This window comes from Panthera pardus, unplaced genomic scaffold (genome assembly GCF_024362965.1).
Source record: "Panthera pardus isolate Hobbes unplaced genomic scaffold, ASM2436296v1 HiC_scaffold_27, whole genome shotgun sequence".
Taxonomy (NCBI): domain Eukaryota; kingdom Metazoa; phylum Chordata; class Mammalia; order Carnivora; family Felidae; genus Panthera; species Panthera pardus.
In genome coordinates, this window is record NW_026526843.1 from 68380741 (window position 1) to 68404037 (window position 23297).

Sequence of the window (23297 nt, forward strand, 5' to 3'; positions counted from 1 at the left end):
TCCATTTATATAAGGTACAAAAAACAGGTTTAAAAAAGTCTATGCTGTTAGAAGTCAGGACAGAGGTTACTTTTGTTGGGGATGGGAGTAATAACTGGAAGGGAGCATGAAGGGAATTTCTGGGGCACTGATAATGTTTTGTTTCTTCAATTTTTTTGATGTTTATTTACTTTTGAGAGACAGAGCATGAACAGGGGAGGGGCAGAGAGAGAGGGACACACAGAATCCCAAGCAGGCTCCATGCTCTGAGCTGTCAGCACAGAGCCTGAATTGGGGCTCGAACCTACAAACCATGAGATCATGACCTGAGCCAATGTCAGACGCTTAACTGACTGAGCCACCCAGGCGTCCTGATAATGTTTTGTTTCTTGATGTGGATGCTGTTACATGTGTGTGTTCATTTTTTTTGTGTGTACATGTGTGTGTTTTGTGTTACATGTGTGTGTTCATTTTTTGTGTTCGTTTTGTGACCATTTACTGAACTGTTTATTAATTACAAACAGAATGAATTTCTTTCTAATTTTATTTTGGTAGCAAATAACTTGTTAAAGTGATAGCTATGCTGATGGAATTGTGGTAAAGCTGGTTTACTCTAACATGACTGATAGCTCTCTAAATTGAAAAAACATTCTTTTGGTGAAGCACTGTAACAAGTATCAAATTTTATAAATATCTTCATTATCTTTGACTCAATAATCCCACTCCTGTGAATGAAGCCTAAGAAAGGAATTCAAGTAAATAGAGACATTGTGTTAATGAAGGTATTTCTTAGAATAAAGGAAAACTGGAAACAACCTGAATAAATGTTTAAATGGTTAAATAAGTAATGTTGCATCAATGCTGTGGAATATGATGCAACTACTAACAATGATAATTTTGAACAGAAGTAGTAATTAGAAAAAATATTTGATCATGAAAAAAAGGGAATGCAAAATTGTATGATAACTGAATATAGACAAAGACCATAACAACAACAACGAAAGATCATTACAGAACATACAGAAATATAAAGAGTTGGTCTGTTAGGAATTATTAGTGAATTTTTGCAGTTTTCACTAGTGTTAAATTCTTTTATAATAAAAACAAACAAAAACTTTAATGTTTGGGGGCATCTGGCTCAGTCAGTAGAGCATGTGACTCTTGATATTAAGCCCCATGTTGGGTGTAGAGCTTACTTTAAGGAAAAAGATTAGTGTTCACACCTGGCCATTGTACTACAAGAAAGAGATATTGAAGTTGGAGGAAGTCCATAATAATTGAGGGCACCATGGAATTTCTGGAAATATAAAAGCTGTGGAAGGAAATATGGTTGAATTCTACAAATTCATGAAAGGGATGGATAGGTCAATGGTGATAGTTGTTCACAAAATCTGGGAATCCTAGGATTGGAAGGCACCTCCTGATGCTTCTATTTCATTGACCAAAATTTTTTTTTAACTTCTTAAGTTTGTTTATTTATTTTTGAGAGAGACAGAGAGAGAGAGAGCAAGCAGGGGAGGGGCAGAGAGAGATAGAGAATCCCAAGCAAGCACCACACTGTCAGCCCAGAGCCTGATGCAGGGGCCAAACTCATGAACCCTAAGATCATGACCCGAGCCAAAACCAAGAGTCGGACACTTAACCAACTGAGCCACCCACGTGACTCCATTGACCAAATTTTTATTGAATAATTGAGTACCTATTAAGTCCACTGTTCGACTTCATTGGTGTGAGTTTATGACCAAAGGTAAGTATTACCGTTTACATATTGGATAATAAATTTATGACACCTATTACTCCAAGAGGGAGTGGTCCATTACCCAATCTTATCTTTCACTGCTGACTAACAAACACTACACTTGCTAAGCTTGTCTATGCTACTTCATGCCTCTGTAGGTCCAGAGCTCATCCACCTTTCATCCTTCAAGGCTCACCTTAAGTTCCCTGCCAACCTCTTCTCAACCTCTTACAAACTAAGAGGTCTTCTTATTTATTTATTTATTTAAAAAAAATTTTTTTTTAACGTTTATTTATTTTTGAGACAGAGACAGAGCATGAACAGGGGAGGGCCAGAGAGAGAGGGAGACACAGAATCCAAAACAGGCTCCAGGCTCTGAGCTGTCAGCACAGAGCCCGACGCGGGGCTCGAACTCACGGACCGCGAGATCATGACCCGAGCTGAAGTCAGACGCTTAGCTGACTGAGCCACCCAGGCGCCCCTAAGAGGTCTTCTTTATGTATTCCAGTCTGTATTGATATCCTCTTCCTGAATATTTACAACACCAGTTTGTCAATCTCATAGTCGAATCAATCAGCTAATCTAAGCAGCCAGATGATTATACACTAATATATATTACACACCAGTATATTATTCTAAATATGTATAAGTTTCCATTGAATACTGCCCATGTGCCAGGCAGGAAGTATTGACTTCATAATTTCACCTAAGCATCACAATAACCCTATGAAATATGTATATTATATCCAGAAACTGAGGCTCAGAGATGTTAGGATAATTTTGCTCAAGGTCACAGTGGATGAGCAAGGACTTTAGCCTAGATCTAACTCCAAAGACTCCACTCCTAACCATTATGTAAAACTGTTTTAATCGTATTGTGTGTATTTTATTTCCCTAACTAGATTTTTGGTAAAGACTTTATTGTTTTTTTTTTTAAGTTTGTTTATTTATTTATTTATTTATTTATTTATTTATTTATTGAAAGAGAGCACGAGCAGGGAGGGGCAGAGAGAGAGGGAGAGAGAGAATTCCAAGCAGGTTCCCCACTGTCAGAACTCATGAACCCTGAAATCATGACCTGAGACAAAACCAAGAGTCAGATGCTTAACCAACTGAACCGCCCAGGCGCCCTGACAAGGATTTTATTTTGTTTATTTTGTAATCTTTTCGTTGCTATACTAGCTGCTTATACACATAGCCAGTGCTCAGTAAATACTTATGGAATGCCAAAATGGAGATGTAGCTAGCTGAAAATACCAATTGCTTTTAAAAGGAGTTAGATTTTAGGGTCGCCTGGGTGGCTCAGTCAGTTGGGTGTCTGACTTCGGCTCAGGTAATGGTCTCACGGTTCGTGAGCTCGAGCCCCGCATCGGGCTCTGTGCTGACAGCTCAGAGCCTGGAGCCTGTTTCGGATTCTGTGTCCCCCTCTCTCCCTGCTCCTCCCCTGCTCACACTCTGTGTGTGTGTGTCTCTCTCTCTCTCAAAAATAAGTAAACATTAAAACGATTTAAAAATAAATAAAAGGATTTAGATTTTAGTCAGATTCATGGGTGACATATTCATAACGGATGACGTAAAAGGGAGCAGGGATATTTGGATCCATTTTTAATACTTGAGATGTCTTGATGGAGGAGAACCACACCTTCACAACCCTTGTTGCTCCATTATTAGTGAGAACTGACTAAATTGGATGGGATTATGGGTCTGACACCAAATGTGATCATTCTTTGATTCTTCAGCTCTTCTGTTTCCCAGAAACTCCTAGCTTAAAAGGGCCTGTCCCCCTCAAAAAACTAAAAATAGAACTACCCTATGACCCAGCAATGGCACTACTAGGCATTTATCCAAGGGATAAGACTGAACCACCCAGGCGCCGCTTGTGCATTTTTTAAAAGTTTCTTTCTTTCTTTCTTTCTTTCTTTCTTTCTTTCTTTCTTTCTTTCTTTCTTTCTTTCTTTCTTTCTTTCTTTCTTTATAGCACGCATGTGCATGGGGTAGGGGCAGAGAGGGTTGGAGGGAGACAGAATCCCAAGCAGGCTCTGCCTGGTGAGCTGGCAGCCCGATGAATGATCAGCATCTGGAACTCACCAACTGTGAGATGATGATCTCAGCGGAAACCAAGAGTTGGGCGGGTAGTGAGCCACCCAAGCGCCCACTGCCACCTTTCTCGTGCAAATTAAGTATGGTATCTATAGGAGGCAGGCATTGAAGTCTAATAGGCCAGGTTTCTCAGTAAGATGGTCAACAAATAATTATGGTGTGATGTCAGATGAATCATGCCTCTGAGCCTCAGCTTACTCATCAGGAAAATGGGATTAAACACACCCTTTCCTCCAATAATTCAATATTGTTACAATTTCATACTTAATAGTTTAACATTTATAGGCAGCCAGAAATACACCATGGAGAGACTGGGGCCTGAAAATCTAAATGGGATTAATTATCTGTGGTGGTTGAAATCATCTTCCATTCTCTTGCTGACTGCAATAGAAATGCCCACAGCTGAGGGTGAGAGCTGAGGGATCAGAGTCAGATGGCTGTCCATAATCTGGTATAGTCCTTGGGAAAGATTTTAGAGGTGAGGAACCTCGTGTAGAAAAGCAAGGCAAGGAAGACTGAGGGAGTGGGAGTTGGAGACTTCCTGTGCTGTTTCCTCCTCCACTTCTCCCCCTCCCCCACTCCCGCCAATCACAGATTCTGACCATTAAGAGATAAAGGTAGAAAATCCCATGGAGTCTCCGGCCAGGCCAGTCTCACTGTCCTGCTCTGACTATAAGCGCGGAGAATGGAAAAAGGCTCCCCTCCCCCGCCCCCTGTCTCGCTCCTTGCCACGCCGGGCTGCTGTTGCAAGTGGGAAGCAGTCTCAGGCCGCACGCAGTCCTTTTTGCAAAGCCAAGGAGTGAATGAATGAGAGGGAGAGAGAGAAAGAGAGACAGAGAGGTGGTGTAGGGAGGATTAGGGGTGGGATTCCATGACGTTACCGGCTCCGCCTCCCGATGTATATAAGGGGGCGCTGGGCGCGCAACGACCCCAAGCAGCAGCTTTGAAGCCTGAGCACCTGAAGTCGCTAGCCCCAGCCCAACTCGGTTTAACTCCGCCTCACCCAACCCGATTTGAGACTCTCCTCTCCCTGGGCTTGCAACAGCTCTCCGGTAAGCCTTGGGGGCCGACAAGTGTGTCGGAAGGGGATGGCGAGGGTCTGGGCATACCTAGGATTCTCTGGCAACCAGAGCATGCAGTTACATCAACGCGGCCGTGACCTGTTGCTGGCGAGACCCCGGCCCCAAGAACCAAGGTTCCCGTCTCCACCTCAGCCCCAGACCGTTTCTAACGGGGACATAAGAATCTGGGAGCTGAGTTAGGGGGCATAGGGTGGAACCGTCTCTAGTGCGAGCAATTTCAGGCTGCTCTGGGGCCCCTCTCGGGGTGCATCTCCAAATCTTTAGATGTCGAAGCCCCGCCCCACTGTTGATTCTTGCTGGTCAGCCTAGCAAGGCGGGAGGAAGTGGGGGAACATTTGCTTACTCCCCTGGGCGACAGTAGCACGGTTTACACGGTGTGGGCAGGGTGAGTAGGGATGGAATTGAGTCGGTGCTCACTTTTGATCAGCAGTGGAGGTCGGTCCTCTCCTCCCTCCGGGCAATCTGGGAACCTTGCCTATTAAGTAGCCCTTGGGGTAAGCACTGAAAAGGAACGTGGAGAGTGGATGTGAGAAGGGCGTTCTGCCCAGAGTTGCTGGCTGCCCCTGGGATGAGTTTGTTTAATTCCCAAGCAGCCACAGGCCAGAAAACGGACACAGAACAGGTTCCATGGTTTCTGGGTTGAGGTCTAGGATAAACCCTAGTTTCTCCGTCAGAGAAAGAGATGGATACTGACTGAACACCCATGAGGTGCCAGGCCACTGTACCATAGGGATCTTTCACCTGCTTTTTCTGCAAATTAGTCCTACAAACCTGTGAGGTATTATTTTTCCTACTTGTTAAAGGAAGAAACTGAGGTTAGAGGAAGAGACTTGAATATCCTCCCCATCCCCCCCCATCGCGCCTGGGCTTGGTGGAGTGTGTATTGTAATGCACTCTTAGAGCTTAGGGATAATGAGCCCTATTGAAGGGCTTTTGTCTTGTTTCTCACCAGATCCTAGAATCCTCTTCAATTCCAGCTAGAATGCTGTGGCACGCACTTCGCAGATTTGGTCAAAAGCTGGTACGCAGACGTACCCTGGAGCCTGGCATGGCAGACACTCGCCTTGCCAGATGCCTGAGCACTCTGGATTTGGTGGCCCTGGGTGTGGGCAGCACGTTGGGTGCAGGTGTGTATGTCTTGGCTGGCGAGGTGGCCAAAGATAAAGCTGGACCATCCATTGTGATCTGCTTTTTGGTGGCCGCTCTATCTTCTGTGTTGGCTGGACTGTGCTATGCGGAGTTTGGTGCCCGAGTTCCCCGTTCTGGTTCTGCGTATCTGTACAGCTATGTCACCGTGGGTGAACTCTGGGCCTTCACCACTGGCTGGAACCTCATCCTCTCCTATGTCATCGGTGAGATGGTGGGGCAGGGAGGGGCTTCAAATCAGGAAGTGGTGAAGTGATGTAGTCTTCAACATTCACAGGACTCCAATACCCTTAAATGTGTTTGTTATGGGGCTGGGAGGGTTGAAGGTGTGGTGGAGAAATTGTTCCTTCTACTTATCTCTGCTCTGGTTTCCTTAATTAACTGGTTTGGGTTTTTAAAAAGTAAGATTAAGGGTGCCTGGCTGGCTCAGTCGTTGGAGCATGTGACTCTTGATCTAGGGGTTGTGAGTTTAAGCCCCACGGTGGGCGTAGAGCCTACTTAAAAAAAAGTAAGAATAGATGAAAACAGTAGGGATTATTTGTGTGACTGATTTGGGGGAGGGAGGAAACTTGACCCCCTGTTTCTCCCTCTGCTCTACCAGGTACAGCCAGTGTGGCCCGGGCCTGGAGCTCGGCTTTCGACAACCTGATTGGGAACCACATCTCTCATACCCTGCAGGGGAGCATCTCACTGCATGTTCCCTATGTCCTCGCAGAACATCCAGACTTCTTTGCTCTGGGCCTTGTGTTGTTGCTCACCGGTGAGGGAAAAGACAGGGTTAATGGTGGGAGGCAGGGCTAGGAGGGACCAAGCCTGAGAAGGGCTTGATGGAGGTGATAATGGTGAGAAAGCAGAGACGCTGGGCAGGAAAGGTGTGCACTGAGGCGGGGAAACAAATCTTGGACTGAGGACTTCATGAGTCCTGATTGCCTCTTTCCCACAGGATTGCTGGCTCTGGGGGCCAGTGAGTCAGCCCTGGTTACCAAAGTGTTCACAGTGGTGAACCTTTTGGTTCTTGGTTTTGTCATCGTCTCTGGCTTCATTAAGGGGGACTTGCACAATTGGAAACTCACAGAAGAGGACTACAAACTGACCGTGGCTCGACTCAATGACACGTATAGGTTAGGAGATTCACTCTCCGGAGATTTGGAGCTGGGAGCATGACGGGGAGCCAGGGGCGTCTGCGCTAAGGCATTCAGGATTGGGTTGGGGAGGAATGGGAGCTTAGGTCTTGAGCACCTGGCTGAGTAGTTTGGCATTAGGGAAAAGGCACAGAGTTGGCTGAACACACCTTTTACCTTTTCCACCCTTTTCTTCCACTTTAGCCTGGGCCCTCTGGGCTCTGGAGGATTTGTGCCTTTCGGCCTCGAGGGGATTCTCCATGGAGCAGCTACCTGTTTCTATGCATTTGTTGGTTTCGACTGTATTGCTACCACTGGTAACACAGTCATGCGGGTTCTGTCTGGGGCTTGGACACAGCGAATGCTCAGTTTGCATGCAGATTGGGGGTGGCAGAGGAGCGAACCTGCTTAGCTGATTCAGAAACTTGTGCCCCTTCCTGCAGGCGAAGAAGCTAAGAATCCCCAACGTTCCATCCCCGTGGGCATTGTGATTTCACTGTTGGTCTGCTTTTTGGCATATTTTGGTGTCTCTTCGGCACTTACGCTTATGATGCCTTACTACCAGCTTCAACCTGAGAGCCCCCTGCCGGAGGCCTTTCTCCACACTGGATGGGCCCCTGCCCGCTATGTTGTGGCTATTGGATCCCTCTGTGCTCTTTCTACCAGGTCAGTGGCAAACGTTTGTTCTCCTCTGCAGTCAGAGTCTTAAGCTTGAGCATTTGATACCTGAGAAGAACCCTTAAAAGGGCTGTGAGGAGAAGGGGGAGACTCCTTAACCTCACAGGCTCAGGGGATAGAGATTGCAGTCACCTCACGCCACTCTGGGCATTCCTCCCTCCAGCCTCTTGGGCTCTATGTTCCCCATGCCTCGGGTGATCTATGCGATGGCAGAGGATGGCCTCCTGTTCCGTGTCCTCGCCAGGATCCACAGCGGCACACACACCCCCATCGTGGCCACTGTGGTCTCTGGCATTGTTGCAGGTAAAACGGTTGTCTCTGTCCTTCCCCTCGTTCTTTGACCGATTCCCTCAACTTTGTTTTTGGCTTCCCTCACATCTTGCTTTCTTGCCCATCAATTCCAGCATTCATGGCATTCCTCTTTGAGCTCGCTGATCTTGTGGACCTTATGTCAATTGGGACCCTGCTTGCTTACTCCCTGGTGGCTGTTTGTGTCCTCATCCTCAGGTGAGACTCCCTCTGTGAGCTAGGATTTGGGTTTTTGTTCTTGGATGAGGAGTGATGGGGATGTGTTCTCCCTCCTCCTTCCTCTGCCTTCGTTATCCTGACTCTCCTGGAGGAATATGGATATTCCTCCCCGCCAAAAGGAGCTTCCACCCTTCTGGCTTACGTGGGAGCTTCAGCTGCCTGCGAGAAGATGCTCAAGTGGTTAAGGGTTGTTCCTAATACTGCCTTCTTACTCTTGCCTCAGGTATCAGTCTGAGGTGAAGAATGAGGAGGATCAGGTGGAGCTGCAGGAGAAGACAGCTGAAGCCGAGAAGCTGACCCTACAGGGACTATTTTGTCCACTCAACTCCAACCCCACTCCACTCTCTGGCCAAGTTGTCTATGTTTGCTCCTCATTGGTTGGTGAGCGATAGAAATTTTCTCTGGGGTGGCTTTGAGGTCAGCATGATGGGGGGAGAGAGGGTGTGGCATTTGGTGGCCGAGGACAGCCTAGAGAGAACGGTGACCCTCCTTGGAATGGGGTGGCCTAATGTCTTAACGTGTTGGTCTCAAGAGTTGGTTTTGATGTTTCTCAACTTGACCCTTGAAGCTCTGCTGCTGACTCTTCTTTGCCTGGTGCTGACCAAGTGGCCCGTTCCACTGCTTTCTGGAGACCCAGTGTGGACTGCAGTGGTTGTGCTCCTCCTGATGCTCATTACTGGGATCACTGGGGTCATTTGGAGACAGCCACAGAGCTCCACTCCCCTTCACTTTAAGGTAAATGACCTCTTTCTTTCCACCTACCAACCCATGTCAGAAGACTAGGCTCCAGATGCCTTGTGATCTAATAGAGTTTGTAAGTGTTCTTTCATTGGACAAGAAAGGAAAGATACAGGAGATACCTAGGCCAATGACTTCTTCTCTCACTCTCCATAGTTCCTTTCCAGTTCTATTTCCCCAAACGTTGTATTCTTGGAGTCCTATACGATGTACATTCAGTGAGTGGGCATTGAAATACACAATATGAGTAGGAGTTGGACCCTCCATTTCCTGGCCCCAGTAGGTTAGGGATCTCTTTCTAGGTCACCGCATGGTATCTACAAAGGAGATTTTGCTTTGTTCCTAGGTACCTGCTTTGCCTCTTCTCCCACTAATGAGCATCTTTGTGAATGTTTACCTTATGATGCAGATGACAGCTGGCACCTGGGCCCGATTTGGGGTCTGGATGCTGATTGGTAGGTATCCACTTGGGAAGGGTAGTCCTCTTGGGTATCCTATCCCAATGCTTTTCCCTCTTGGTCTCAAGTAGGGAGACCTATTAAGTCTTTACAGGTCACTATTTCCCTACCTCACAGCTACCTTTCCCCACTAGGGTTTGCTATCTACTTCGGCTATGGGATCCACCACAGCCTGGAAGAGGTTAAGAGTGACCAACCTCCACTCAAGTCTAGAGCCAAAACCTTAGACCTTGATCTCAGCAGTGCCTGTACACCTTCGATTTGACATCGTCATACCTGAATGCTGTCTGGTCCCCCTGCACAATAATGGAGAGTACTCTTGAGCACATGGGAAGCTAGGCCTCCCATGGGATGTTGGTGGGGGAACACTAGAGCTCTGTATTTATCGTGGAGTGAAAGATGTGTCTTTGCTGTGCCTCATTCTTTTTTTTTTATACTGGTCTACTTCTCAATTGTGTCTGTAGTTGCTTACTGGCTTTTACAAAGTTATTATTAAAGGAAACTAGAAAAAGAAACTATGTCTTGTTCTTTGCTTGCTAGAGATGATGTGGAGCCTGACTTTCCGTGTGGAGAGCTTCAGATGAGTGTCCTCTGTGCACTCCAGTCACCACAAAAGTATCTTGTGCCTGTGTGTGTTTCTTGTTGGCTCAGGTTTTGAGGAGGGTGGTGTGACCACTTGTCAAGTCTAGTCACACTTGAAGGAATGATCTTGAGATAGGTTTCCCTCTTGCTGTACTAAAGGTTAGATTCTAAATAAGTAGGACAGCAACAGTTGTCTTTGGGATTTGGGGGTGGACTCTGATCTCAACACTGGCATTGGTTGGGACCTACACTGAGACCATTGTCTTCTGTTCCACCCCTTCTAGTTGGACCAGACCCAGACTCTTGTGATTTCCTGGGCAACAGAAATTTTGGCTGGGGTATTTGGCACTGCTGGGAGGAGGGGTGGACAATAGGGGGGTAACTGGTAAAGGACTGTATGTATGTCTAGATAGTGATTGCTATAGAAGTAGTAAGGGAACAGAGGTCAGAGCTTTTGCTCACACCATGAACTATTCATTTGTCCATTTTTTCAACAAACATACGTGGAGCTCTTATTAAAATGCTAGGCCCCATGCTGTGTCCTAGGGGTATAAACGTGAATAAAACAGTCCCTGCCCTCAAGGAACTCAAAATCCAGGGGAGGAGACAAGCAGGTGAACATGAAACAATGTGACCTGGACCAGGGCAGGGTAAGTGCTGAGTGCTACAGAAGCACAACGGACGTGCTTGACCCAAGTCTTGAATAGGTATTTCTGAAGTGGACTGAGGGAAGGGTTCACTTGTCAGTGAATAGTGTGCACAAAGCCATGTGCATGGTGAAAGAGCAGATTGTATTTGGAGGTATGACACGTAGTTCAGTGTGGCTGGAGGGTAGCGTATAGGGGGTTGTGAAATACAGCAGAGACCATATGAATGGCTTTTGTATATCCGACCAAGGAATTTAGGTACTCTCTTTATAAGTGGTGTGTGTGTGGAGGGGAGGCGGGCAGGTTACTGAAGGATTCTAAGTAAGGAAGATGGTTGGATTTGTTAGTCTGGCAGCAGCAAGGAGGATGGCTTGGAAGAGGCTGGGGGAAGCTAGAGCAGTGAGCTAATAGTTACCATTTGTTGAGTATTAATGATATGCCAGCCCTTGTGCATACAATCTCATTTAGTCCTTGCAATAATTCTATGATATAGAAGTTACGAAAATTCATTTCTACAGATGACGGGGACAGGCTTTGGGTAAAAAATATGCTCTAGATCACATAACTTGGAATGGTCAGTGCCAGGATACAGAACCCAGTTCTGCCTGACTCTGCAGTCTATGCTCTTTAACCATTGTGTGACATTGCTAGTAGTAATTAGTTAGGAAGACAATTGTGATCATTTGGGGGTTCTCGGTCAGTTGGATGTAGGGTAAGAGAGAAGCAGATGGCTTAGGTTTCTGGGTGGAGTTTCTGATCGAATGATCAAATTATTAGCTGAGATAGCAAAAGAGGAAGAGCATATTGGGGGAAAGATGAATTCAGTTCGATATGCTCATTTATAAGTATGTAAATTTAGCTTCCTACGGGTGAAGATAATGTAATCAATAATTGGAACTTGAAGCTAGGTTAGAAGTCTGGGCTAGAGTTACAAATTGAGGGGGCATCAACTCAGGACATACATGTATGTGAAGAAAATTTTGGGGGCACCTGGATGGCTCAGTTGGTAGAGCATGTGGCTCTTGATCTTGGGCTTGTAAGTTTGAGACCCACATTGTGTGTAGAGATTACTTAAAAAAATTTTTTTGTAGCATAAATTGTATAATTTTCTTTATATATAAAGAGCTCTTACAAATCAATATGATGAATCACTTGATGAATGAATAAAAGATGTAAATAGTTTTCAGAAAAAACATATAACACCAAACAAATATTAAGATACTCAGTCTCACACATTAAAGATATGCAAATCAAAACAACAATGAGATCTCGGTTCTTACCTTACAGACCAGCAAAACAAACTTTTTTTAAGATTTTATCTTTAAGTAATCTATACCCAATGTGGGGCTCAAACCCACAACCCCAAGATTGAGAGTCTGAGAGTCTGTGATGTACTGAATGGGCCAGCCAGGTGCCCCACAGCAAAACATTTCAATGACTAGGTGTTGGCAAAAGTGAGGGAGAATAGGCAGTCTCCTGCATCATGGGGATGTACATTTTTGTAACTTTTTTGGAGAGTAATTTGCTAATATAACAATTAAAAACATTCTTTTGGATCTGATGGCTCCACTTATAGGGGTTTATTTATTTTTTAATTTTTTTAATTTTTTTTTTTTTTTTTAAATTTTTTTCAACGTTTATTTATTTTTGGGACAGAGAGAGACAGAGCATGAACGGGGGAGGGACAGAGAGAGAGGGAGACACAGAATCAGAAACAGGCTCCAGGCTCTGAGCCATCAGCCCAGAACCTGACGCGGGGCTCAAACTCACGGACCGTGAGATCGTGACCTGGCTGAAGTCGGACGCTTAACCGACTGCGCCACCCAGGCGCCCCTTATGTTTTGTTTTTTGAGAGAAAGAGACAGAGTGCAAGCGGGGGAGAGGCAGAGAGAGGGAGACACAGATTCTGAAATAGGTTCCGGGCTTTGAGCTGTCAGCCTGGAGCCTGATGCGGGGCTCGAACCCATGAACATGAGGTCATGACCTGAGCCAAAGTGGGAAGCTTAACTGACTGAGCCACCCAGGCACCCCTCCACTTACAGGAATTTAAAACATTTTACATATATATAAGGATATGTACTGTGACAGTATAATACAATAAAACTTGGAAGCTACCTAGTGTGCATCAGCAAGGAACTAGTTAAGTTACAATGCATTAATTCATTGAAATATTTATAGAGCCAGTAAAAAAAATGAGAATTATATGTGCCAAGAGGTGATATGGAAAGATCTCCAAGATATACTATTGAGTAGGAACAAAACCCCCAAGGTGCAGAACATTTGTGTGAAAGTGCAAAAGAGGATGTATTTATACATTATTTATTTTCTGGGAAAATATATAGCAAACTTAATCTCTGGGTTTTCTTCTGTACTTTCAGTTGTTTTCTTTTTAACCCAGATACAAACAATACTTTTTTTCATTCCTTTTATATCATAACAGTAAAAGATTGGGGGGAATTCTAACATTTAAGGGATAGAGGGGGAAGACTCAGCACAAAAGAGAAGGAATGACTGAAGATACAGGACAGTGATGGTGGAAGGAGGGAGGAAAGCACTTTGCAGGAACAGTCAACAATGCCAAATGCTGCCTTAGGGAGTCAAGTTAAATAAGGACAGAAAAGGGTTCATTGGTTTTGTCAGTTAGTAGTTCATTGAAACTATTTCAAGAGTAGTTTTGGTCAGATGGTGGGGAGTGGAGGCCACATTGGAGTGGGTTGAGTAAATGGAGGGTGAGGAAGTGGATACAGCATTTCAGGCCAACATCTGAAGGGAATTTCTAGGATGGGCAGTTTTTGTATTTATATGCTTAAAAGAAGATTGCCAACAAAGTGAATACACTTTGTAACTACTGTTTAAATACATCATTTGTGGGGTTCTGGGTGGCTCAGTGGGTTAAGTGTCTGACTTCAGCTCAGGTCATGATCTCATGGTCCCTGAGTTCCAGCCCCACGTCGAGCTCTGTGCTGACAACTAACTCAGCCTGGAGCCTGCTTCGGATTCTGCGTCTCCCTCTCTCTCTGCCTCTCCCCTGCTCGCACTCTGTCTCTCTCAAAAATAAATAAACATCAAAAAAATTTTTTAAGTAAATCATTTGTGAAGGAGGGACTACTTCTCTGATTTGGTGTTCTAGTCTTTTTTCATTCAGTGCAATATTTCCCAAACCTTAGACTTTCATGAATTTTTCTCTATTTGTGTAATCTTGTAATGTTAAAAAACCCTCACTTTTTAAAGCTTAAATGCATTTATTTTCTATATGTATTTTTAAAAAGTTTTCTTAAAATTTTTTTTTTATTTTTTTAAAAATTTACATCCAAGTTGCTGAGCATACAGTACAACAATGATTTCAGGAGTAGATTCGTTAGCGCCCCTTACCCATTTAGCCCATCCCCCTCCCACAACCCCTCCAGCAACCCTTTGTTGTCCACAATTAAGAGTCTCTTATGTTTTGTCCCCCTCCCTGTTTTTATATTGTTTACTTCCCTTCCCTTATGTTCATCTGTTTTGTATCTTAGAGTCCTCATATGAGGGAAGTCATATGATATTTGTCTTTCTATGACTGAGTAATTTCACTTAGCATAATACTCTCTAGTTCCAACCATGTAGTTGCAAATGGCAAAAAAAAATTTTAATGTTTATTCTTGAGAGACAGCATGCGTGTGAGGGAGAGAGGGAGACAATCTGAAGCAGGCTCCAGGCTCTGAGCCATCAGCACAGAGCCCACTGCGGGGCTTAAACCCACGAACCGCGACATCATGACCTGAGCCAAAGTCAGATGCTTAACTGACTGAGCCACCCTGGCGCCCCTAAACATTTTATTTATTTAAGTAATCTCTTCAACAAATGTGGGGCTTGAACTCATGACCCCAAGACCAAGAGTCGCATGTTCTTCTAACTGAGCCAGCCAGGCACCCCAATACACTGATTTTCAAAGGAAAACATTTTACCACTATCATACATGGAAAGCAAAGTATTTTCCTAATACATATAAGGATGTCCAAATAAATATCCAACTATTAAAAAATGTTTGGCTCCATACAAAATAATCCTTATCTGTAGCTTTCCATGGTTTTAGTTATCGTTGGTCTGGAACCAAATGGTCTTCCTGATGTATAGTCAGTAGGTCCATAGTACTGCATCACAATGCCTATGTCATTTACCTCACTTCATCTTATCATGGAGGCATTTTATCATCTCACATCATCACAAGAAGAAGGGTGGGTACAGTACAAGATATTGTGAAAGAGACCACATTCACATAACTTATATTGTTATAATTATTCTATTTTATTAATATTTATTGTTTATCTCTTGTGCCTAATTTATAAATTAAACTTTATCATAGGTGTGTATGTATAGGAAAAAACAGTATATATGGTGTTCAAGACTATCTGGGAGGCATTTACTGGGGGTCTTGGAAGATATCTCCTGTGGATTAAGGGGGACGGACTATCATAACCACACTTTAGAAATACTTAGGCTGTTGGGGGCGCCTGGGTGGCTCAGTCTGTTAAGCATCCAACTTCGGCTCAGGTCATGATCCCATGGTTTGTGGGTTCGAGCCCCGCATCAGGCTCTGTGCTGACAGCTCAGAACCTGGAGTCCGCTTCAGATTCCGTGTCTCCCTCTCTCTCTGCCCCTCTCCTGCTCACACTCTGTGTGTGTGTGTGTCTCTCTCTCTTTCTCTCACGCTCAAAAATAAACATTGTAAAAAGAGAAATACTTAAGCCGTCAATGAATAATCTCTGTAGGATGTTATGCTTGAAGATGAGTAGAAAATTGCTTTAGGCGTGGTCTAATGGCCCAAATATGTATAAAGACAGAGCAGGAAATAGTGAGTGTCCTAAGAGAGGTATGCATGAGAGTTCACATCAGAGAGTTCTGGGAAATCTTCATGGAGGTTGAGGCTAATTGGGGCACAAAGGATAGGTAAAATATGTAATTTCAGAAATCGTGGGGAGAGTGTTTCAGGAAGAGGGAAACTTGTGCACAAAGACAAGAAACTGGGAAAGTTCATAATTCAGTTTGCCTACAGCCTAGGATTTTGCTTAGGAATAAAGTGGAAAAATAAAGCAGGAAAGATAGATTCCAGTCAGACTCTTGATGGCCATTCATTTCAGGGCAAGAAGTGTGTCGATGCATGTTCTAACATGTGAAGGAAAGAGTGGTTCTGTGATTTGCTTCAATGAATTACACCTCAGTTACCCAGTCACATGGTTATACTCTAGATCTTGTCGGAATGTACACCTCTGAAATCACTAATTCAAACATCAGAAGTAACCCCACTACAATAATTCTTTGACCTCATGAATTCCTTAATTCATTCTCCTCTCCCACATACATTGTCTCTTTTTATCGGTTTCCTCCAGTCTTCACTTGCTCCCTTACCCACTTAAATTCCTGAATTTATTATCATTATGAGTCTTGCAAATATCTTCACCTCCCTAGGCAATACTCTGGAGTACTTACACCCTGCTCCCCAGAGGAATCCAAATAACACACCTGTGCTGTCCAGGATTGTTGGAGATAATCATATATTGGGCAGCTTAATGATGATCAACCTTCATTAGGTCCTCAAGACTACTGGGGAACCTTTTTTTTCTCACTGATTCCCCAGAACTCTGAAACAACTGTTTCTTACCTTATTCACATTCTTCAAGTCTCTCCCTCCTACTCTCTGCTATTGACTTTGTCTCATATTTTATTGAGAAAACACATGCCCATCAGATAAAAACTCCCTCATCTTCCTGTGGATTTTTTTAAATGAAAATAGCTTCTCGGGGCACCTTGCTGGCTCAATTGGTAGAACATGCGACTCTTGATTTCAGGGTCATGAGTTCGAGCCCCAGTCGAACACTTGGGCATAGAGATTACTTAAAAACATTTTTAAAAATGACTCAAAAGATTATTTTTTAAAAAAGTTAAAATAGCTTCTCTTTTTTTCCCCAATGATAAAAATATATGTTCATTGTAGGAAATTGAAAACTACAAATATAAAGAAAGTAAAGATTCTCCCAGATTCCACCACTCAGAAGATAAACACTGTTAACCTTTTGGTAAATACTGTTCCAGATATTTTTGTTGAAATATTCATACAATTTTACATAAGTGTATACCTTCTCTGTAAACTTTTTCTTTTCCTTTCGTTTCTTTTTATGATTTATGCAGTTCATACCCAGGTGGAAAGCATCCCAAGAGTTTTTTAGTCACTCAAATCTATATAATTACATCTTTTTGAGCAGTTGCTGACTTTTTTCTTTTTTAAGCTCAATGGTAGCATATAGGCATCTCCCTAGTTTTATACCATTAGATTGTTTTCACAGAAGTGTTTTTAGAGGCTGTGTAAGTCTTCCACTGTATGGCACTAATTACCTTAAGTTGTATAACTAGTCCACATTTAACTAGATGAACATTTAAGTGGTTTACAATGCTTCAGTGAATGTTTCTGTTTATCTTTGCAAATTTTTCCAATTTCATCTTGGGGAAGATTTCTAGGAGAAGAATTGTTAGGTAATAGTACACACATGTAAGATTTTGATATATATTGTCAAACTGCCCTCCAGAAAAGTTGCAATAATTTGTACTCCTACCAACAGTGCACAAGAGTGCCTGCTTTGTTTATATTGCTAATTTGAGGTATTGTTAATCCTCCTTTCAACCTTTGCCAATCTGATAAATGATAAAATCTTAGCTTGTTTTAATTTTCACTTCTTTGATTACTGGTGAGGTTGAATATCTTTTCATATATGTTTCTTCCTGTGTAAATTGATCATGTCCTTTTCTGATATATTTTCTAGAGTAATTTGTCTTTTTAATTTCAAGAGCTTTTTTTAAAGAACTCTTTTTATGTTAGATATAGCAACTCTTTATCTGTTATATATGTTGAAAAAATCTTTCTCTGGTCTGTGGTTTATCTTTCAACCTTGCTTCTAATGCCATTCAGAAGATTTTATTTATTTATTTTTAAAGGTTTTACTTATTTATTTTTGAGAGTGAGAGAGTAGGGGAGCGGCAGAGAGAGAGGGAGAAGAGAATCCCAAACAGGCTCTGTACCATCAGCATGTAGCCCTATGTAGGCTTGAACTCAAGAACCATGAGATCATGACCTAAGCTGAAATCAAGAGTTGCATGCTTAACAGACTGAGCCACCCAGGTGCCTCAGAAAATTTTAATTTTTATGTTGTAAAAGTTACTAGTTTTCCTTTTTGATTCTGGTTTTTGGATGATGTTTACATCTTGCCATTGTGTTTATAAAATATTCACCCATATTTTCTCTGAGAAATTTTATGATTCAATTTAATCTTTGATTAATCCCGTATTTGTTTATTTATTCATTTATTTTAATTTATTTATTTATTATTTTTTTAATATGAAATTTATTGTCAAATTGGTTTCCATACAACACCCAGTGCTCATCCCAACAGGTGCCCTCCTTATTTATTTATTTTTAATGTTTATTTTGAGAGAGAGAGAGAACACGGGGGAGGGGCAGAGAAGGAGGGAGACACAGAATCTGAAGCAGGCTCCAGGCTCTGAGCTGTTAGCAGAGAGCCCGATGCAGGGCTTGAACCCCATGAATTATGAGATTATGACCTGAACTGAAGTTGTATGTTTAACCGACTAAGCCACCCAGGCACCCTGCCCAGTATTTATTTGGGTATATGAAGTGAGGCGGGGACCTAGTTTCCTAATATTTTATTTTTGAGAGAGAGAGAAGCAGAGAGAGAGAAGCAGAGAGAGAGGGAGGCACAGCTTCTGAAGCAGGCTCCAGACTCTGAGCTGTCACCTGATGCGGGCTTGAACTCATGAACTGTGAGATCATTACCTGAGCCGAAGTCCGACACTTAACCAACTGAGCCACCCAGGCACCCCTGTTTACAGTAGTTTTAATATTTGGTAGAGCCAGCTTCTCTCCCTTACTCCATTATCACTGTCGTTTTTAGAATTTTTCTGACTATAATTGCATGTTTTTTGGGAAAGTGTTTTTTTTTTTTTTTTAACAAGGTGTAATGCTACCTTATTAACTAATTTGTATTCTTGGTTGCTTACTCTCTTTTAACCTACTCTATTAATGAGAGTCTTAATAAGCTCTCATTAGAGTCCGAGCTGTTCACCTGTCTTATATGCTATTTATTTCACCACTTCTGCAATAATTTGTCAAAGAGCAGGAGAATGAAATTTATAGTTTATGCTAGGGTAAGGGAAGATAAGCTACAGCCTGTTGAGTGCCATTTAATGGCATTTCACTACTCATTCTTGCACATCCTTAATATGCACCTGCTTCCTTTATTATCCCCTTTCCTCTTCTTTCTTTTACTTTTTTTTCTCTTTTAATTCTTCTTCCTTACTTGTAACATCTAGGGAGGCTATCTAGATCAAAAACAAAAACATTGGAGAAACCCATATGACGACATAAGGGGTTTCACCCTTTCTGCATATTTTTCTTTATTCACTGGCCCTTTCAATGGAGTGGTAACAGTTCAGTAAGTCCTGAATTTGGTGGCATATTTACAACCAGTATTAATCAATAGAGCCATTTGATTCTTGTATGCCTTATATAATCTTGGATAATACAATATCCATTCTACTACAGACATTATATTTTGTAAGTAATCTGTACACCTAACACGGGGCTTGAATTCATGTCCCCAAGATCAAGAGTTGCATGCTTGGGATGCCTGGGTGGCTCAGTCAGTTAAATGTCCAACTCTTGAGGGGCACCTGGGTGGCTCAGTTGGTTGAGTGTCTGACTTTGGCTCAGGTCATGATCTCATGGCTAGTGAGTTCGAGCCCTGTGTTGGGCTCTGTGCTGACATCTCGGAGCCTGGAGCCTGCTTCAGATTCTGTGTCTCCCTCTCTTTGCCCTTCCCCTGCTTGCACTCTGCCTCTCTCTCTCTCAAAAATAATAAATAAACATCAAAAAACTTTTGAAGAAAATAAATGTCCAACTCTTGATTTCAGCTCAGGTCATGATCTCAGGGTCGTGAGATGGAGCCCTGTGTCTGGCTCTGTGCTGACAGCAAGGAGGCCTCTTGGGATTCTCTCTCTCTCTCTCTCTCTCTTTCTGTACCCCTCCCCTGCTCGTGCTTTCTCTCAAAATAAATAAATAAACATTAAAAAAATTAGAAAAAAAGAGCCGCATGCTCTTCTGACTGAGCTAGCCAGGCACCCCTACTACAGACATTATTAATCACTAAGAGCTCTAAGATGTATATGAAAGGACCACCCTGGGCTTGACAGACAAGGTCTAATTTTCTCCCTGTTCCCTGTTCATTTATGAACAAAGAAGTTATGGTAGAGCCAGGGTCCTTGGTGGGATGATGGAAGTTGGGAGCCCTTAGTTTGTCAACAGGGAAATGGGGAACAATAACGGGAACTAATATTTGCTATATGTTAGCCACTGTTCTAGATGCCTTGTGTATACTATTCTATTGAACAAGAATCCTAGAACTACTTTTATTTCTATTTTACAGAGGCAAAAAATTGAGGCAGTGAGACTGTAAGCAGCTAGCACAGAGTATGTGGTGCATGAGGATTCAGTCAACTATGTGATACTCTACCGCCCTTTTCCACCAGACTTCTTCCCCAAATTTAGCAATCTAGGATTGTAAAATGAATACCAAATTGCAGGATGCAAAAGAAGAGGAGTAATAGCTGTACTTTCCCTCTTTTCCCTTTTTTGTTCACTGTACTATGTGATCTAGCAGAGAATTTTGAAGAGGGAAAAGAAATTATTTTTAGAAACTCCATCTTTTCCATGATAAGTAATGCCTGACTCTGAGACTGTCAGGGTCAGGAGGAAACTCTCAATGTTCCCAGAATTGAGGCCACAACCTCTTTTTTTAATCCTGCTAGCCAGCTTCACATCTGGCTTGACTGAGGTACACAAGACTTAAAAGAGGGGTATGTGAGGGAACAGACGGAAAGCTTGTTAATGTTTTGATTTTGAATTTTCCCCCCAAATTTGGAGGCTTCATGCCTTAACCCTGTTGTCTCTGAATAGAGATTTCAGTAAAAGGCCACTCCTTGGTTGCAAGCATCACTCCATAGATTTAGCCGGAACCAAACATGTTTCTTTATATATTCCACTCCCATCCTTAAAACCATTTGTTTGGAAATGGATGGGACCCCTGCCCTTACTGCGAGCCTTGCAGGGGAATCATTAATTTCCCTCCGATTTGACAAAGGCATGGCAGCAGAAACATGTTTTGGAACTACAGGGTTTTTCATTCCTCTCAACTTCTGATATTTCTTCTTAATTTTTTTAAAGTTTATTTTGAGAGAGAGAAAGATGCAGAGAGAAAGAGGCAAAGAGAGAGGGAGAGAATTCCAAGCAGGCTCTGCATTATCAGGGCAGAACGTGGTGGGGGGGGGGGGGGGGCGGGGCTCAAACTCACCAACCATGAGATCATTACCTGAGCTGAAACCAAGAGTCAGACACCTAACCAACTGAGCCACCCAGGCACCCATCTACTTTTGATATTTCTGACCTTTAACAATCTAAAACTAGTGGGCAACATTGTTTATCTTTCTTCCTTCCTCTCTCTTTCCCCTCCCTCCATCCCTGTCTCCTTTTTCTTTGGAAGGCTTGCTCTGCTTGCCTGCACCCCTCTCTCAATAACTGTAGTATACTTCCGCTATTGCAGGACATTCCCTTACTCTCAGTGATTCTCACCCTGGCTCTCTAAACTGCAACCCCTGGACTTAAGGGCCTAGACGCTTATGACGCTTACGTTCCCCATCGTGGGTGAAGGCCAATTGGGCGTGGCATTGGTGACGTCGCAATCGGGGGAGGTGCCTTCTGAGCGTCGACTGGCACTGTGCACGGAGTGTGTGGAGAAGAGGCTTCGGCCGTGGCGTTCTCCACTGAGGTGCGTGATTTAGTAGGTAGAAGGGCTAAAGGTGGGTCAGCCATGGGCTAGTTGAGTGGTTTATAACTAGAAGGAAGATGTGGCCCTCATTTAAACACTTTTTAGAGTGGCCCTGAGGCAGTGGTTTTGAACTACAGAGTTGCTGTAGCTGACTCTCAGGTGAAGGAAAATGGGCAAAGGCAGTTTTTTGTTTTGTTTTGTTTTGTTTTGTTTTTTTACTTGATGAAGTATGGGATTGGTTCGCGGCCACTGGAAGCAGTAGGTAAAAGTTTGGATATGAATGACCAAAATTCTGTTAAAGCCGGAGGGTCGGAGATTTTTTGGGGGCGGGGTGCTGAAGGCGCTAGCTGGCTCTGCGAGAGCGGGGAAAAAAGACAGTGAGTGATTGGATACTTTGAACGTGTGGGCAGTGGAGGGGGGGGGATTTTGAACCAATTAGGAGGCAATGTGTATCAGCCGGACCAATCACAGGATACCCCGGGCCCTGGTTTCCTTGTCGTGGGGTGGATTATGAAAATTTACCCCAGATCGGGTTCTGAGCCGTGGCCCCCGTTGGACTGCCGCAGCCTGGCGCCGCGCCTGTTGGGCGTCGCGCATGTTTGGCGCTGCGGCAGCCTGGCTCTGGCCCCCCATTAACTGATTTTTCAGGGTTTTAAAATTTCTTCAGCATTTTACCCCTTAGGATAACAAATAACTGGAAAATTTGAAAAGAAATTTATTGAGGATAAAGGACAGAATATTGAAAATATTTTCTTATTTCATAGGTCTGAGCCAGAGATTTAATAATGGACGAAACGGATTTTCGTTTCATGGACTTTAAAGGTATAATAGCTTTAGATGTTAATGAAGAAAAATGTCACACTGTTTGTTGCCTTATCTAAGATCCTCTAAATGGATTTTGTTTCTGAATTTTATCACTTTGGTCCAAATTTTCCAAATTTAGGTCCAAAGTTTCTCATTTATGTACAGGAAAAACAACATAGATGTTTACGACACTGGAACCCTTTTATAAGCTGGTACAGGGAAACAATTCACAACTCATCGATTATTTTCTGACAATTTTTATGGCATGCAAAATAACAATGGTTTAATCTGAATTAGATATCAATTGTGCTGAAAGTGCATTAAAAATATTACTGGAAGATCCTGAAGTGACTTGCATAATTAACAGTTAAAAATAAATTCTATCCTGTGTGGTTTTATTTATTTATTTTTTCTGTGTAGTTTTAAGTTTAAGTGCATTTTATTGTATCTTAATTATTTTGAAAACTGGTAATCCATGTATGGTATTTATGGGAAATCATAATAAACAAAAGCAATTTGATTTGACCAGAACACCAGATTCCTCAATCATACCAGACATGAGAGAGTTTATGGTATTTCCTTTTTTCTGGGAACATGATTAGACCTGTGGTGCATTCATATTCATATTATAGTGAAGTATGTTTTAACCAGCATGGCTATAAATCTATTAGGTTGATGTTTCATTAATGCTTGTCATTTATTATTATTTTTTATTTATTTATTTTTAATATGAAATTTATTGTCCTGTTGGTTTCCATACAACACCCAGTGCTCATCCCAAAAGGTACCCTCCTCAATACCCATTACCCACCCCCCCATCAACCCTCA

The 23297-nt window shown here is 42.9% G+C and overlaps 2 protein-coding genes across 4 annotated transcripts in view; both read left to right on the forward strand.

Moving 5' to 3' along the window:
- The first annotated feature begins 4657 nt into the window (after nt 1–4657).
- SLC7A3 (solute carrier family 7 member 3) lies at nt 4658–10083 on the forward strand. 2 transcript variants are annotated; one of them, XM_019428653.2, is made up of 12 exons: nt 4658–4869; nt 5852–6251; nt 6647–6805; nt 6989–7166; nt 7371–7483; nt 7610–7832; nt 8008–8147; nt 8249–8351; nt 8596–8753; nt 8941–9107; nt 9457–9565; nt 9703–10083. In XM_019428653.2, exons 2-12 carry the CDS (start codon nt 5882–5884, stop codon nt 9831–9833), a joined length of 1851 nt encoding a protein of 616 aa, XP_019284198.2. In that variant the 5' UTR covers nt 4658–4869; nt 5852–5881; the 3' UTR covers nt 9834–10083. The 2 variants fall into 2 exon arrangements, with proteins under 2 accessions (XP_019284198.2, XP_019284199.2); XM_019428654.2 differs by lacking the exons at nt 6989–7166; nt 7371–7483 and having other exon boundaries at nt 4659–4869.
- An 11477-nt stretch (nt 10084–21560) lies between these two features.
- The window catches only part of TEX11 (testis expressed 11), a 246857-nt gene continuing 245120 nt past the window's right edge, over nt 21561–23297 (forward strand). For both annotated transcript variants that reach the window (XM_019428651.2, XM_019428652.2), the window contains exons 1-2: nt 21561–21665; nt 22430–22487. In XM_019428651.2, coding sequence (XP_019284196.1) covers nt 22451–22487 — 37 coding nt within the window. In that variant the 5' untranslated portion in view covers nt 21561–21665; nt 22430–22450. The remainder of the gene's footprint in view (nt 21666–22429; nt 22488–23297) is intronic.

What these genes read in the sequence shown, in the direction of transcription:
- SLC7A3 (XM_019428653.2), top strand. Translation starts at nt 5,882, where the DNA reads ATGCTGTGGCACGCACTTCGCAGATTTGGTCAAAAGCTGGTACGCAGA. An exon ending in CGACTGTATTGCTACCACTG is followed by an intron (nt 7,484 to 7,609) that starts GTAACACAGTCA and finishes CCCTTCCTGCAG; the next exon opens with GCGAAGAAGCTAAGAATCCC. An exon ending in TGGGGTCTGGATGCTGATTG is followed by an intron (nt 9,566 to 9,702) that starts GTAGGTATCCAC and finishes TTTCCCCACTAG; the next exon opens with GGTTTGCTATCTACTTCGGC.